Here is an 18063-nt window from a genome sequence, read left to right as displayed (position 1 = left end):
CATCTAAGTTTTAATTATTTTGTGCCATTTTCATGAGTGCACACTTATGGGGCCGGTATGTAGCCCTACATTGTATTATAGGGGCGGAAATGGTGCTAATTTACAATCGTAATTCACACTTATGTGTACACAGGTTCCAGCGGGCATGGGCCGGTTATTTACTTGGTCATCTAAGGTGAGGAGCGCTTACTGACGTGGCTCACTCGTACGAGACCACCGTATAAACAAAAAGTACGAAAGTTGAGATAAGTATGCAAATGTTCTTGCATGAGACCCATAATTATTATGACATATACATTTTCTGACTCAAAACATCTCTGAATGTGTTAATCAAGAACATCAGCTCTGTGTCTTGAGTAGAAATTCAACCCCAATTCCAAAAGAATCCCACAGAAGGTAATGTAGTGTCTCCTTCAGGTCGGCCTGACCTGTCAATCAAATTCAGTGTTTCCCCTACCATTCTATCAGGGTGGAGGCCCGCCCCCCTGAAATCTCAGCCCGCCACCCTGTAATTTTCTCTATAGCGCCAGATTACAGCAGAAGTAATGTCAGGTCCTTTTCTTAAAGACGTCTTTGTTATTTTATTAAACTAAACGTCTGTTATTGATCGTATCTACACAACAGCATGTCATTTCTGTCTCTACGTGTCGCGTTAACACTTCTCGGCTCTCCGTCTCGCGCGCCGCAGAGCTCCGATGCCGGCGCGCTCGGTCCCGATGCGCGCAGACACGTGCGCGCTCACAGATGAGCACACTCCCACTAGCTAACTATTTTTTAGAACAGGTGGTAAATGACGCCTGGGGATGGGTGTTGTAAGAAGAATACACACAGTGAGTGATGGTTTAACATTCTGGGATTTATCTTGAGCGCACCCCATTTAAAACCGTGCAGAAAATCCCAGAAAATGTTATTCTACGAGTAGAGATGAGAAATGTTTTGCAGTGAGCGCTCATGTCGCGGTGTCATTCTTGGCTGACACAAAATTCCCGGTTGCGTTTTTTTGTCGTCAGCAATCCGGGAGAAAACGTGTCATTGAGGAAAAACACCACCTGCGTCAGAGAAACTACAATCCTAATTTATTCTGTTAAAAAATGCCAGGCATCATTCAACACGGGCCATACTGCTAGTTTCACTTTCCTTGTTTCATTTTTAAAGGAACAATACTGTCATTCCACCTTGAATGCACCATCTGAATCAGAATGGGTCAAAGGTGAGCTGAAGAGGCTTTGGTTTTACATGTAGTTGCTGTGTTCACTTCTACTGTTCTCCACTGTTACCAGTGGTCCCAATTGTTTGGTTTTCTTTCCCTTTTTTAAAGATGAATCAAGTTTTACACTGAAATGATATCCATTTTTAAACAGAGGCGGACTTATATAGACTTATTAGAAATAATGTAAATGATTTGTGTCATGCTTATGGAGACGTACTCGACGTCAGACGGTGTCCTCGGGATGTCCTGTGCATTGTGGGATTGAAACGGACCCCGTAACCAGCTGGAGCTAAGAATCACAGCTGCATTATGGGTTCCGTTACGATCCCACCCACCAAAACGAGCTTCAGGTCCGCTCGGGTCAACACGGATATAAAAAAAAGAGAGATAAAAAGGTTAATAACAGGGGGACAAATGTGACAACATTTCATAAGTCTGACTTCAGTTCCTTTAGTTGCAGCGGTTTATATTTTTGTATATACCGTCTTGAAAAACCTGTCCGTTGAGCGACAGGAAGAAAAAAGAAAAGAAAGCAATAAGGGGCACAAGAGGAACCTGGCAAGGAAGAGCTGATATAACGATAAAAGGAAGCATAAAAAAAGCATTAAAAAAAATAAACAGACATTTGACATAATAGGACTCATCCTCTGGAGACACAAATAGCTTTTAGACCCTGATTTAAAGTTGCATTGATTTCTCAAGTCCTCAAAGGATTACAAATAAATAAAGAGAACTAAACCTTAAAACAAAAGAGGCAGTTGGAAACAACTAGAGGAATGAAAGGCACTTTCAATGTGTTACTTCAACCCTTGCAGGCACTTGAAGTCTCAACCACAGGCAGTTTTACAAGCAGTGAAACAATACATAATGGGAAAGAGTGTGAGGACAAAGACCAAGCTGAAATGAGGTGCTGTGAAAGCAAAGTGAAAGTACAAAAAGACACCAGTACAAAGTATTCTCGTGGTTCTAAAGTTTGTCTAAAAGTTCTCCAGCTCACCAACATGTCAGAGCAGCACGTCCTCCTCTTGTTGTCTGCCAACATCTGAGTCCAGACTTCCTCTTTAAATACTGGAGATATTCGTTTCACTTTCACTTCTCAGACAAAACTCCTCCTTTCCTTTTTTTCCTTGATCCACTCCCTCCTGTCCACTCCTCTCCCTGCTGGAGAGACACCATTACTACTGTCTGTTACACAAGGTCAACACAAATGCTCATTTCAAATCCAACCTGTATTGATTAGGTATCATTTGAGTTTAGAGTCTGAAAGATTTCAGATCTTATGAGTATTCAGATTGCTGTTGGTCTAATTGCTTTTGTGTTGTGACTGGATGCATTTATTTTAGATGCTGTATGGGAACCTTGACTGGCTGATTTACTGCTTTATTCTGATCTTTTTGAACAGTTCCTCCATGTTTGACCCATAGCTAACATGCCAAAACACTGCTTCAAGTATTCATTGGAAATATTTTTATACTCGTGAAAACTGTCATTTTTCAGAGCTCTGAAGCGCCACAAATGAAATGTCAGACAACATTTAAAAAGCTGGACAAATCAAACCTAATGCATCTACTGGAGGTGAGGGAGTTTAAGTGTAATTTGAGTGAATCAGTCTTAACACACAATGCTGCTGAGCTGACCCTTTAGTCCCCTGGACAATTACATTGTTGTGTCTGTGCTTTTGTTCATTCTTATTTTGTTTTTCTATGTAAAATGTCTCGAGAAAAATCATAGAAATTACAAATATAATGTTTAATTTAGTGTCTTTTATTTGTATTTTTGTCAGATGTTATTTGCTAGGTTTTGCCATAGAAACTGCACATTTGTATCTTACATTTTTACGACACTTACGTCTCATTTTATGATTTTGTTTTGGTATTTTTAATTGTGTACCAGTTAATGTTTCAATAATTGGTGCTCTTTGTATTCCACATAAGTGCTAAGCAGCAGCAGTAATGGTGATTTAGTGCTCGAGGGGTTAAAGTAGGGGTCACTGGAGGAGCAAGTACTCTGATAAACATAGCAAAAAGTAACAAGTAAACATCCTGCATTTAAAAAAAAACTTATGAAAAAGTACAAACATATTTGCCTCACAGGATACTTTTAGTATCAAGAAATTTAAAACAATGTTACAACAACCGTCGAGCCGCATTGGCCTGATGTGAGGTCTGTCAGCTTTGACCAACTTTAGTGTAAAATTAGATTATTACTTTGAATAAGGTACATTTAGAAGAGTTTGTTCCCAAAATAGTATCAACTAACATACTATTTTGACTGAAATAACATGTTTTATGTGGCCAATGTATTAATATCCCCAAGGGACAATTGTAACCACTCTTACTTCCTGTATTGCATTTATTATTATAGTCTTGTCCCTATTAGATAAAATATGAATGTCTGAGTTATGAAAAATGTAACAATTGCCACCGGTCTCTCCTACTTATGTAAACACATGTAACTTTCAACCACTGGTAATGATACTGGTCCTATAGTAACTAGTCGGCTTTAATTTGGTGATGTGCATGTCAAAAGTAGTAAAGTGGGCCAAATTTGGAAAGGTGCATTTTATTTGTAGACATGTATTGTACTTTAGGCCACCATGGTTTAGCATTGTAATGATTTGATCCAGTGGCTTTTCACCAATGTGTTAACAAAGGCTAGTTGTATACATTGTCATTGAAAGTTATATGCAACTTAACCATAAAAAAAATCAAACATATTTTCAGTGGTAATAAATATTGTAATGATTGTGTGGTTCCACATATACAACACACATCTGACAGTTGTGCTAATTTGAGGCCTGTAAACTGACTATTTCCAGGTGCGCTAATCAGCGTGTGACATGATGGACGACGTGAGACAGGTGTGACCAGCGGCGTGTGACCGGAGGACTCCCACCAGCCGGGCTGGGTTCCACCCTGGAAAGTCCGGTGCATTTGGCGGAGTACCTGATCCCCCTGGAGATCTCCAGCAGGAGGCGGCTGCTATCTGATTGGACGCATTCAGTATCTGGTACCCTGCTGTCGTATGGCATTTATTTGACTTTATATTAACATTAATTTATGGTGTACGATGAATTTAACAGAATACGATAATATTTGTATGACCTTTTTTAGATACATATTTTCTAAATACTATACATTTAGACTTTTAAAAAGTCAATTAAAAGTACATTCTGTTTGTCTCAAAGTACTAGATGTTTACTAATATAAAAGCAGAGGTGACAAAAACAAACACAGCAGCTCGTGGAAAAAACACATGAGCTTTTATTATTGGACAACTTCTTTTTTGCCTCAACATGGATATTCCAGACATTTATTTTAATCACAACTTGAGGGACTCAATCACGCGTGCACTGATTGATAAATGCTTGATTCCCATCCTTCATAAACGCACACGATGCATAGATGACACTGGCAGGAAGACTGGATGGATCCTTGGAAGTAGAGTGGGTGTGAGAGCCCATCTTTAGAGACCAACTTGTATGAACAGTTAGTGGTGAATGAAAGGTGTGTTTGCATAATGTGTCTGTCGGAGGGATTCTCAGTCTGGCGTCTTCTCAAAACAGACGTTTCTCATAACTGTGGGGAGAAAGAGGAAGTTTAACTGATCATGTGTTGGGTTTGAGAGAAACATTGACACTAAGAACGTTTTTAAATGTGTTGAAATATAAATCCAAACCAATAGGCGTATGGTTTCTTGTTGTGTGTACCTGTGCATGCTGTGGACTCCTCCCTCCATTTGAGCTGAAGTGGTGCTCTTTTCAAACTTTAGGTCTCCGGAGTACATCATGGCTCTGCAACGAGGGAAGAAATGTTGTTACCCATATCAGGCTTCAAGGGAAAGAATATAGTGCAGCATAGACGCTGGGCAAGTACGGCTAAAGCTGAGTCTCAAAATCATACAGAAAGTACAAAAGTGTTATTGGTGCTTTTTTACATGCGATGACATTTTTATGACTTCTTTTATCTATAATCTTTTGAAAGGACTATAGACCATAAGAGCCTTTTTTAAACAAACTACATTATGGTTTATTTATGATTAGCATTCTATACTATTTAATTGATTTTTTTATGACTGACATTACACTGACAATACCTGTGATTTTTACTTCAACATGGGCTTCTTTTTTCCGCTGTACTCTTTAAATTAATCGGAACATTTAGTTCAGATTACAAATCTTCTAAATATTGTAAACTACAGCCTTTTGGACAATCAAAGAGCAATAGCTCAACACTTCTGTGACTTGCGTAATGTCATGTAAAAGAAGATATTTAAAGTAACCTGTGGCCAATATTTTATTTCCACTTTGATGGTTTACCATGAGATCAGTGGCTGTTGTACTGGACTGCTTTATAGTCGGGTGTTTCCAACACTATGCACTCTCCTCAAAGTAACAAGCCTCTCCTAAGTTTTGCTTATCTTATCTTTACTTACTGCAAACTTTGCTCCGTTTGTATCAGATGTTGAAATGTGAGCAACAGCATAATGGTGTATATTTAGTGTTTCATTTTCACAGATAGAAAGAGAGGAACATTTTATTTAAATAAAAAATGATATTTAAGTTACTAATGTTATTACCCATATCTGTACTTTGTCTGATTTAAAAAGAACATCTTGAAATGGTAGAATGTATGGCTGTTGTATTGAAATTCAATTGATCGCACAGGTGTACCTTCTGTGTATTTCATTATTTTGTGTGCACACTTTCCAGATCAATTATTTGGACTTCAGTGAAGTACAAGGCAGTTCTACATAATCGAGTGTTTTCACCTGAGCTGTGTGAGGCTCTTGGTTCCGATGTCCTGACAGGAGTGCTGGATCCCAGCCAGCAGGTAGGGAACAAACTTGTGAATGGAGCCTTTGTCCTGCACTGCTCCAGAAACGCCCTGAGCCACTTTGATCTTGTCACACTCACTGGGAGGAAAGAGAACGAAAACTAGTTGAGTGATGGCGTCAGTGTCATAGAAAGCGCACCGAGATCATGCGGTGACATTTAAAGCAGGTGATCGTGTACAACCTGTGTACTGCCACCTTGTGGCTAAAGATCCATAGTAAGGTGATTCAATTAAAGCAGTTTTTTTCTTTTGAAAATTTTGTGATGTGATTAAAATAAAGATTTAATTTAAGCATCATTGGGTAAAATGTTTGCAACCCATTGTATGTTCTAGTGAGCTCATCATTCATTAACCTAAGCTATGTGGTCATGTGTAATGTTCTGAAAAACACTTTGTAGGAGGAAGCACTCATGTCATCTGGCAAAAAATGGTCTGACATTTTAGTGAGATGGGGATCTACTGCATTTAGATTATACAAATCTAGATTTGATAAAAGTAAACAAATTGCTTGGATCATGTGTGCAGCTGCATGTTTGTGTGAAATGTTTTGTTTTCTCGCATAGAGCTCCTAATCAGATACTGAAATGTAATTAATTACATGATAGATAATATGTTAAAGGATTACTTCATCCCTGTAGACACTATTTATCAATCTAGATTGTTTTGGTGTAAATTGCGTGTCGTAGATATAATCTGTAGAGGTGTCAGTCTTCTCTCCAATGTTATGCAGCTAGATGGCCCTCGACTTGTGGCCTGGTAATACATTTATAATATTTTAATGGCCAGTAGTATGTACTGTACAAAATAATATAGCATAACAACAAAGTGTGCTTTCATAGTAATTGGAATGAGCCGAAAGTGTAACCTTTACCAAAATATTATCATATATATAAAATACCAAAAATAGAACAAATTAAAATGTCACTCTGCTGGATGTATAAAGAGCCAACTGTTTGTTTACAAGATCGCTATAAAAACTTAAAAGATGGTGATATGTTAATATAGGTTTCACAAATTATGCTGCTCCTCAGGGGAAACTTCAAGTGACATTTCTGCTTCACAAAGCCTAATTACTATCAAAGTTGAGTTTAGAATGTGGTGCTGTGAAATGGAATTGTATCACAGAACAGGGGGTTATAGAATGGAATGTAGAACGCCCAAGCTGGAGTGACCCAATTATCAGTGTTTTAATTGGAGCAATTTCTCTGGCGGTCATGAAAATGTATAGAAATTAATTGGGTGAATTTCGCTGACCTCGTGACTTGACGTTGTGTTGTATCTTTAGATTAGGTACATCGTGGAGACTCAGGGTCATCCACCGGACACCCTGCTCACCCTCGAACACAAAACCGGCTTTTTTTCCCAACAAGATGGCAACTCCAAGAACAGTGGCGGGAGTGCGGGAGTTAAGACCGAAATGCGTGAGTCTCACGCTCAATGCGTGAAACTTGAGAGCCCTGAGAATGTTTAATATTAATTATTACACCATTAGACCACCATTACATTTTTCCTCTCGCGCACCCCCTAGAGGCAGCATCAATTCACCACATGGTCAGCAGATACCATCCTCGTAAGTTGATGTTGAGATTTCAGTTATTTAACTTGTATTGGTGTGTGTAGAAGAGAACACTTCATCTATCTTACTTCATCTAAATGTTTAAGTTTATTCATGTAGTTCATCATTTGTTTGCAGTCTACGGTCTTGTTTTGAGACAATGGACCTCTGTCAGAACCGGACTACTGACAGTGGGAAAGCTGTGGGTGGGTCTTTGCAGTGGTCATCCTCATGTCCAGCAGAACCTTCCTTCTGCTGAGAGATGTGTCCTAAGCAATTCACAAGGCATCAACCCTCATACCTGCTCTACTACCCAGACCTCAGCTTCAGTCAAATCAGGGGTGAAAAGAAAATTTATGACGAGAGACAGGGAGTGAAACCCCTCTTCCGTCAAAAAAGGGTCCAGTGCAGATGACTCGGGTAGGCTCGCCTTCATCATTCACAGTATTATCAGTCAGGCAGTATATTTGCAAAAATATTTAATGTTAACCTCCCTTTCATTAAATTATAGCGGACACTGTGCTTGTCATCAAGTTGATGAAAGCAACAGGATCTGGAGGAACCATCCACCTCAAGCAGCAGCAGTTGCTGCTCACCAAGCGTCAAAAGAAAGATGGCTGATTGTGACGACTGACAACCAACAGTTGACCAATCATAAGATAAAGAGGGTTAGGAAAAACTCTGCAGCGTCCCCTCCGAGCATCCCCGCCACCATGCACACTTCAAACAGCACTAAGACTGAGAGCCTGCCACCCTCAGGAGGACTCGGGTCTGCAGTGTGATAGAGGAGGATAGGAGGGGAATTTAAGCTGCAGATATGCAGTCACTACTATGGTGCTGCCAACTGTAAACTCGGATCGGCTTGAAAGATGCATTTATGTGAGGCCAGTTTGTGTTTTTGTACCTGAAGTATCTGGTCTGAGAGCCCAGGTTTTTATCCATGGCGTCCAGGGAACCCATGCCGCGGTATTTCTTTAGCCTGATGCCGTCGGAGAAGAAGTATTCCCCGGGAGCTTCACTGGTGGCAGCCAGCAAAGAGCCCATCATCACTGGACAGAGACGGAGTGAACATTAAAGAGGAAGTGATGCGTGAAAGGGGGGAAAAGGGCTGCTTTCCCTCCCCCATCAAATCTCGATTCAAATGGAAGTAAACCACTTAATCGAAATTCAAATGAAAATCTATAATATATAATCCTCTGTAATACAAATACTTTTTTATTTTTAAACATGACAAGAACACATACAAAATGAATCCATATGAACAATATTTTCTTCAAATGTTGTGCATATCGCAAGCATTTTAAAATATGCTCTCTGCCTCTGAAACTATCCATACCTGTGGATGCTCCCAGTGCCAAGGCTTTGGCAATGTGCCCAACCGTCTGGATGCCTCCGTCAGCGATGACCGGCACACCAAACCGCCTGGCGTACTCCGATACCTTGTAGACCGCTGTGGCCTGGGGTCTGCCGCACGCCAGCACTGAAGAGGGATGAAATAGGATTAAATGATGTGAGGAAAAGTGTACCACTGTTGAATTAAATCATTTTAAACACAAGTTGCTAGTATCGCGCTCACAAAATGCGAACACACCTCACAGGACAAAGTGTTACAGATTTCTGTTCGAAATTGGAATAAAATGCTGACATTTTCCATCTTTGCCAGCAAATTATTCTTTCCCATCAGTATATGTTAACAAAAACACTGTCAACATGAATACAAATTGGAGCTATGGAACCAGGATTCATCAGCTGGCTGTTAATTGGATAAACTGTCATCAAAAACCTCCCGACTGAGCTTAAGAGTGCTGTTGATGAGCATTGTGGAAACTTGCAGTGATCCAAGTGATAAGAAATTAAAAACAATTAAAACAATCTCACACACGGTGACGTAGCAAACAGGCTGGGAACAAATCTCTAATGTCGTGTTAGTTAAAGAAAAGTGACCACAGGGAAGTTACTCTTGTCACATCAACAGATGAATCCCACACGACGACTCCAAACCCGCTTCTCATAACATATCCTGCCTCTATTCAACTGAAGACGGCTAGTTAAGATTTAAATTCTAATTTACAATGTAACCAATAATCTGTCATACCATCAAAGTAAGGGTCACAGACAATAAGATTCACAAATGGAACCGGAAGAGAGGAGTTTTCTTCACTGTGAGCTCAGGGGTCCGGACTGCCCGGTACAAGTTATCTAAATCTTTAAGATAGAACAAATAGGTACCAGTGGTTGTTGTCACTGTCACCATAAATAAAACCGAAAAAACCCCAAAATGGATTTGATCACACAAAGACACGACCGGTGTTTTTTGTTTTTTTACTGTAATGTTAAGCACGCGATCAAAGCAAAATATAATAAGACACATACACAACAAGAATAAAAATACCTCATCCTTGCACACAAACGCACATCTAAAAAGGAGGCGCTGATCACTAGATGTAGACTTGAAAGAAGGACTCTAAGCCATTCCTAAAGATCCACAATCAAAACAGCCTTTTATACAAACATGCAAACATTCAAAAGTACGTCACTTTAGGTACAACTATCAACTGGCAGCACTTGGGAGGTTCTGAATAAACTATGTTGATTATTAGAAAGTGAATCACAGGAATTAGAATATAATGCAAATGGCTGAATAAAGATACATGTATCACGGCTTCCTTGTCCTTGATTATGATGATTAATAATGAAGCAAAAGTGCACGCTGAAATATAACCGGGCGGGCCCTGCCCCCCTTAGCAGGTTCACACTGTGGCTGATAACTACATTACTGAGCCAATTTTTCAAATGCCATACGTTAGGAATGGGTGTTAGAAATGGATGAGCACTGCGGCCTACAACTGATCCAGTCACCAATTGACCAGTGGTATCCATAGGCAACCAAAGGACACAAATGGATAGTTGAGACACTATTGGCTGATGTCATCAAGACCTGAGCCCATAAGGTCAGTTAAAGCGGGTAGAGGAAGAGCAACATTCGCTCATAATGATTGACAGATTAGTGAGGATACATGAACAAGCAAAACCCCCAAACCTCAAAAACACCCACGGTCAGCTCTATGACCTATGACCACTACCTCTTCTACCGATGCATAGCTGTTAACCAATCAATGCAGCAGGCTGTGAAGTGGGGAGGGCGGGCACACTGTGATAGTGGAGCCAATGGGCGCCCAGCGCAGGCCAAAGAAGGACGGGGAAAACTTACTGGAGTATCCCGTAACAGTGGTTGGGGTTTTGGGGCTGTAGAGATTTATTACTGGTGGGACATGGGGAGGAGCTGGACATGGACACACAAACAAACAAACAAAAAAAGGGTGGGAAGTAAAAGAGAGAAGGGGAGGTGACAGGTTGGAGGACAAGATGACGGAAAAAAGTGAAGTAAAAAAAAAAATCACAAATATTGCGAATGACTTGAGAGGAATCTTGGGACAAGATGAGAGACAACAAGAAATATAGACTTACAATATCTACTGTAAACATATTTGCTCTTCCTGACAAATTACAGCATCCCAATGACAAATCCTTACTCGGCTGTAAGCGCCATAACTGCACAACTAAACACTGGGTCTTAAACATAAAACAAAGAAGCATGACAACCACCGTCCCAATGATAGACAAGGCGATCAAAGTACCCGACGCGACTTGGTTGAGAGAAATGTAAGACTACACACTGAACCCCGACCGGTCACGGCTTGTGATCTTTAACAATCTTGACTTTTAATCTGGCGGGAGATGCCAGAAACAAACTACTGGGATCAGAAATGTCCACGCACACGCCGTGCACCTGAAGCACGCGTTATGGACTGTACGAAAGACGACAAAACAACTCCAACAGAACCGTCTTTCAGCATGAGGAGCCTTAGACGAGCAATCTGACCAACTGACATGTCGTTTACAAGCGAAACCGCTTTGTTTTCTGCCAAACCAAAGTCAATCAAAATGACAAACGGCACATGCTTTTCCCTAAGAGTTTCCTTTCTAGGTTGGCACATTACAAGGTTCCAGAATGGCTGACGGATGCTTAGCGGGTGGAAGCAGTTAACAAGGCCAATGGCGTTTGTTGAGTTCTTCAGTCTCTCACTTACCTTCCTGCGTTATGCAGATCGAGCCGCTGCCCATCCCCACTCTCAGCCCATCAACTCCTGCGTCTATCAGGTTTTTGGCCTGAGCTGCAGTCACCACTGCAGCAGAGAGGGACAGACAGAAAGGCTGTTAAGAGCTGCACAATAACTTGGGGTCGGTGTAAAAACATAGATTTTCTCATTCGAAACAAACTACATTTGAAGGATCCAATATCAATTCATAAAATACAGAGCTCCATCTTTTACGATATGTTTTTCCCATGAATGTGTGATGCTTGAAATGGATCAAAACATATCCCGTATTTGAAAATATGGGGGATGAATATATATATAATTGAATAAACACCTCTGGAATTCATATTTTCAGACTTACAGAATTCTCAACAAATGGAGTAAAGAAAATTGAGCTACAACTCACAATCATAATATTAATGTATTAATCATCAATCAGTAATTTATCAATAAAATACTAATTAAATTAATCTCATGTCCTTCAGATTGCAGTTTTGTCCATATGTTTTCCAAATATATTCAATAAAAAATTATATTGAAAAGAGAAAAGCAGCTAAACGTAACATTGGTAAATTGGAACCAGCAAATAATTTCATGAGAAGCCATAATAATGAAAAAGTTCTCTGAACATCAGCATCTCTAACTGGAAGCAATGTGATCACTTGGGATGGATAGCTGGGTTCAATGCAAATAACTTAAGGCATAATTACCATTGCCTCCAATGACCTGTAGATTTTCATACTTTTCTTTGATATATTTGATCATGTTGATCTGGAAGATTGAGTTGCCTTGAGAAGAGTCCTGGAGAGATGAAGCACATGACACTGTTATTTACGGAGCATCATCGCAGCTTTTAGACTTAATTCTTCTGTTTCTTTCCATGGGAAACAAGTTTCCACCACCAAGATCTGTACTAAAGTCCTCCATACCAGTACAACCACATCCACCCCACTCTGCACAAGCAGGTCCAGGCGATACTTGTCGTCGTTGTGGGTGCCGATGGCGGCGCCACACAGCAGCTGTTTGCGCGAGTCTTTGGAGGCCAGAGGGAAGTCTCTGTTCTTCTTCAAGTCTGTGCGGGCAATGATGGACACCAGGGACCCCTCCTCGTTCACTATGGGCAGCTTACCTGTGGGACGAATCAGAGGGGTCAGAAACATTAACACCTGGATGCATGGCCATACATTTTATGTCACGTTTTAAACTGAATTGTTACAGAAAAATCCTTCGAGTTAAAAATGACAACTTGAACAGCCCCCTCACCTTTCTTACTCCTCTGGAGGATTTCATTGGCTTCTTTTAGTGTCACTCCAGCAGGGGCAACCACGAGATCTTCTAGTTTCGTCATCACCTGTCAAGACATTAACACACACGGAGTATAAAGAAAGGAAGCATCCAAATGCTGAGAGTCCCTACATTATATTTCTATTTAAACCTACACACATTTTAATGTTGACCTTCCAGTTTATTTTACCAAAGTCTGTTGAATAAATAACTTCTTATTCAATGGTTGCTCAGAGAGATCTGAAAAAAGCCACATCTGGTTGAACCAGTTGCGCTGCATTTGTTCTTCTTGTCCAAGACATTGCGTTTTTTTGCAAATCCTTCATACATTACAACCTCTACAACCTAGAAGCATGAAAGACAATTCAGCAATATAGTCGTCCTATCTGCCATCTGACTAACAAATCAAGCTTTTGAGCAGAAAATCCCAACCTTTTTTGGTTTTGCAGTGTAGTTTATTACTCAGCTGTGGAATACCCCTAATATCATTCTCAAAAATCAATATGGATCAGGATCCGTGTTAAATTCATAGCTATTAAATATGTCTACTGTTCTCCATTGAAATAGCGACATGTATTTCAAAATCCCTATTCATCAATTACAAATGTCTATTTGCATCCAACATCATTGTAGTTTTAGTGAAGAATAGCAAACAACTTATTTATGCTCCACCCACCTCACTCAGTGGCAGGTTGTGCTGCTCCTCTTTCAGGAAGTCGATGTCTCGAGACGAGATGATGCCCACCAGCTTGCCGCCCATTTTTCCGTTGTCCGTGATGGGGATTCCACAGAAGCCATGACGAGCTTTGGCCTGGAAGACGTCTCGAACGCACTCGCCGGGGCTCATCACCACCGGGTCTGTGATGAAGCCCTGCTCATAGCGCTGGTGGTGGAGGGTAGCAAGGAGAAGAGGGGAAGGGAGGGTATGGAAGATTATAGAGGTGTAGGAGGGTGGTGTGGAACAAAAGTAAATATATATACGGGAAGTGAATTTAAGAGCCAGCGATGCAGAGAAATGGAGGTTAATATGAGGGGTTAAGAACGCAAGGGATTCAAACAAGGGTTGAATCAAGATTGTACTCTACACTCGAGAGCGGAGGAGCAAGGGATGCAGGGAAATATAACTCCTACATTTTTCAAACTAAGAACAGCAAATAAAAATAGAGAAATACAAAGAGATGCTGACGTTAGATGACAGAAAAGTGAAACATCTAATTAATAGCGATGCACCGATCTGATCGGCGCCGATCCATATCGGCCGATATTCCCATTATCGGTTTTGATCGGCGTTCTCAAAACGGCCGATCAAAACGACAGATCAGATGACGTAACATCTGCGAGAACATTCAGACGTTTCAATCGCCGCGCATCGCAACGGAGACGATGCGCCCGGCGAGGGCCGCAGAGTGCAGAGGTCCACGAGGGGATCCTCACGCACCGAGCGGCGTCCCCGTCCCCCGAGTTGAATCACTGGGTCAACTCAGCCGACATTCACATGTCTGCCCCTCTAGACTGATGTTATTCGATCGGGAGCGCGCAAGGGTTTTGATAAAGTTAGCGGAAGGATTTAAGTGACAACATCCGGTTTTGCAAAGTTAGCGGAAAGAACCACGTGAAACAACATCCGTTTATCAAAATAAGATGTCGACAAATCATACACTAACATATAAAAGTAAACAATGAACTGATTTTGTATCTTTATAGATCGTTTCTGAGATTTAGCTTAAATTATGCTAACATTAAAACATTTTTACTGGACCAAGGAAGAGTTTATAAAGTAAGTCAGACTTTTGTATGTTAAAAAGTCCTGTAAATAGATTTCCCAAGAGTTCCAGGAAATGAATAATGCAGATGTGTTCCATACATATCTGAAATCCCCTACAATAGCAATCAAACAATTTTAATGTATCAATTAGGACATTTTTCAAAGTAAAAGTCCTAAATGTTTAAAGAAATCGGTAATTTCTTTAATGTTTGAGTTGCTTTATATATGTATTTCCTCATAGTCCTAGGCAATAATGCTACACAATAAATCTAATGCTTCAATCGACACCGTGATCGGTGATCGGTATTTTCGGATCGGCAGATACTGATTTCAGTGATCGGTGATCGGCACCAAAAACCTGATCGGTGCATCTCTACTAATTAATGTTGTTTTTTAAAGTAATATTATGTGAGGGGAAACTCGTAAAAGCAGAAGAGACAAGATAAAAGAGTGGAAAAAAGATAATTAAAACAAGTAGAAAAGGGAAAATAAAACCATCACTACCTTGACTTTGCGAACTTCATTGGCCTGGAACTCAGGCGTGCAGTTGTGGTGGATGAAGCCGATGCCCCCCGTGAGCTGCGAGGAGATGATACACCAGTGTGTTTGTGAGGGGAGACTCAGTGTACCAACATGATAGCAGGAACAATAAAAAATCTCTTCATCCAAAAGGAAAGTTGCACTACTTACTGCCATAGCGATGGCCAAGTTGGCCTCTGTGATGGTGTCCATTGGAGAGGAGACAAAGGGCGTTTTCATGGTGATTTGCTTGGTGAGCGCCGAGGTCAAGTCCTACACAAGAGATCAGTGGGTACGTGTGCCAAGTGTTCACCTGAGAAACTATTTCTAATGCAACGTAACTGAGGATAATCAAAGTATCTGCTCCAGCAGATAAAACCTAGAAGACCGGAAATCTTTTAAAATGTTTATCCTGAAATATTAACGTACAATTAAGCTTTATATCCATGTAACTGGCCTTTTTTATGTGCAATACAATGATTGCTCAATTCCATGTAGTTGCTTTGATTTCAAGGTCCTGCTATTGTACATGATATCAATATTGATCGTGGGCAAATTTTCTCACTTAAGGACTGTGTGTCGCTGTTGCGCTCCATTTAATAACCAACCATCATCTCACAAATATCAAAGAGGGAACCCATTATTTACTGGCCTTGTTGAGGCATCAGTAGTCGAATTAACGGAATATGTGCTGGGAGGCAAACATCCCGGACATCATCCAGCAATTGGATTAGTTTAATACCACCACAGCAACATTAAACCGATATTCATGCAGTGGCAAATATTCATCCTTTATTACAACTCACCACTTGTTCTGATGTGAAGTCGATGTAGCCTGGCAGAATCAGAAAGTCACTGAAGGAGAGAGAGAGAGAGAGAGACGAGGTCAGCTTTGAATCCGCCTCAGCCAATCAAACACAAAGACACAAAATAAATAAAACCTTAAAAGTAACACTGAACCATACCTATTTGACATCACATGGTTCACTGTAAAATTGATTGAAAAGAAGAAGTGTGATGTTTAAAGGTGTAGCAAACAAATCACACATGTTCTAGTTCAGAAATAGAACACCAAGAAGGTATTCAAGGACCAATGTGACTTAAACTGTTCTGACCAGGACATCAACAAATCTATTTCTGTCTTGGGAGGTGTCATGTCACAAAATAACGTGTGCATGTGAGAAACATTTACACAAATAAAGCATGTCCATCCTCGTACGAGACGTGTGAGGATGAGACTAAAGAGATGGGGCATGCAATCATCACAACACTTTAATACAATTTCAAAAGCATTCAGAGCACTCAATTAAATCCGGAGTTCAGTGGGTCATCACTGCACATTTGTTTTAGTGCTAATAGTGTTGCCCATTCATCAAACAGTAACATGTTTCATTATCAATAGATCCGTCATTTATCTTTTCTGATGTATTGCTGAATCGCTTCGTGTCAGCGTCTAGTCGGTACACCGCACTCCTATTTTGTTGTACAAGTACAGCCTGGAGCCGCACAGCACCGCGTCAGTCAGGACCTAAATATGGAACCAGTGTACTAGAGAAGGAATGTGTCCCTCCCCTCCATTTCATTTACAAGGACATGTATTTCAGACTAATGTTTTTCACTTTTCTTTTTTTTAAAGACAGGTACTTTACTCATCAGCAACCTTCTTTGCCTGGCACTGTATCGTTTAGAAATGCGAGACACACATAAGTGTCTCGCATTTCTAAACGACTTTTGTGCTTTCTAATGTGGACACCGGTAACGAGCATTATCTCAACCTGTGAAAAACGTTATATAATGTCTTCTGTGGTTCTGGAGGAGCCTTCTAACGTTCACCAAGTAAACCTAGTCATCAGTAATAAACATATTACCTGTTGCAATAAGGGACGCGATGCATGCAGTGTTTGGTAGAAAATGAAGTAAAGGGGGGAACTACGTGTTTATTTTAATACATAATTGATCGATTATTCAGTCATTAGACTTTGGCTAACTCCGGGTCCAGTCTCTTGAAAATAGAAACACTCACGGTGACCACGCGGGCTAGTTTACTGTTAGCACACGAAGCTACTGGACATTACAGGAGTACTCGCGGGCTGAGGCGGGAGTCTTTACTTGTATGTGAGCCCGTCTCCTCCGTTGAACAGTTGTGTTCCCGACAGCCCGTCGTCAGGGATGTAACCGGTTTGACCGCTGATCAGGTAGTCCGCCATGATGTCCAATGAGTCCTCGCTGGTCCTTCAGTGTGATAACTAATTAACTAAAATAACGACACAGGTAACAAGAGGCCCCGTAAACAAGACAACACACACGGGCCAGGGAACAGAAAACGACAACTTTCTTCCTTTCGCCCCGCGCGTGTCGTACTTCTTCTCGGTCACTTAACGGTCAGACCGGTGTCCTGATTCCCACGTCTCCGAGCAGCCGGGGAGAGTTCTGCTTCCGGTTAACGGGTATGAAATGTCGGTATGGACGCTGCTCTGTCAGTACTGAGGTCTCTCTAGCAGCCAGAGCTGAGGGCTCATGTTCTTTCTGCAGCTCACTCAGACACGTGCATTGCTTCCGAAACTGACGACTGACGCCACTTCCGGTCGACCCGCCCCCTTAATTTTGTTCTCCTATGGTCGCAGAAAGAACAGCTTTTGTTATTGTAGGTGTAGGTTATTGGAAATGCAAATAGACGACTATTTCGCGGTCAAAGTTGAATGATAGTCCGCGCAGTGAAACACAGATAACTCAATATCCCAGCATGCTCTGTTGATAGGTTTCTTTCAAATCCAGCTCTCGAAACTCAAGCTGCA

General features: G+C 40.9%; 1 protein-coding gene across 2 annotated transcripts; it reads right to left on the bottom strand.

Moving 5' to 3' along the window:
• Positions 1-4450: 4450 nt before the first annotated feature.
• On the bottom strand, positions 4451-17812 carry impdh2 (IMP (inosine 5'-monophosphate) dehydrogenase 2). Of its 2 annotated transcripts, XM_056422121.1 has the most exons (15): positions 17378-17812; positions 16075-16123; positions 15440-15541; positions 15254-15328; positions 13661-13867; positions 12964-13051; positions 12630-12829; positions 12411-12501; positions 11692-11787; positions 10812-10883; positions 8937-9080; positions 8505-8649; positions 5981-6124; positions 4920-5003; positions 4451-4788 (listed from the first exon to the last, which is right to left on the bottom strand). In XM_056422121.1, exons 1-15 carry the CDS (start codon positions 17473-17475, stop codon positions 4767-4769), a joined length of 1617 nt encoding a protein of 538 aa, XP_056278096.1. In that variant the 5' UTR covers positions 17476-17812; the 3' UTR covers positions 4451-4766. The 2 variants fall into 2 exon arrangements, with proteins under 2 accessions (XP_056278096.1, XP_056278097.1); XM_056422122.1 differs by lacking the exon at positions 10812-10883 and having other exon boundaries at positions 17378-17809.
• Between the last annotated feature and the right edge of the window lie 251 nt (positions 17813-18063).

The sequence above is a fragment of the Pseudoliparis swirei genome, chromosome 9, assembly GCF_029220125.1.
Source record: "Pseudoliparis swirei isolate HS2019 ecotype Mariana Trench chromosome 9, NWPU_hadal_v1, whole genome shotgun sequence".
NCBI classification, from domain to species: Eukaryota; Metazoa; Chordata; class Actinopteri; order Perciformes; family Liparidae; genus Pseudoliparis; species Pseudoliparis swirei.
Note: the sequence above shows the minus strand (reverse complement) of the source record. Positions and strands in the feature narration are given on the sequence as shown.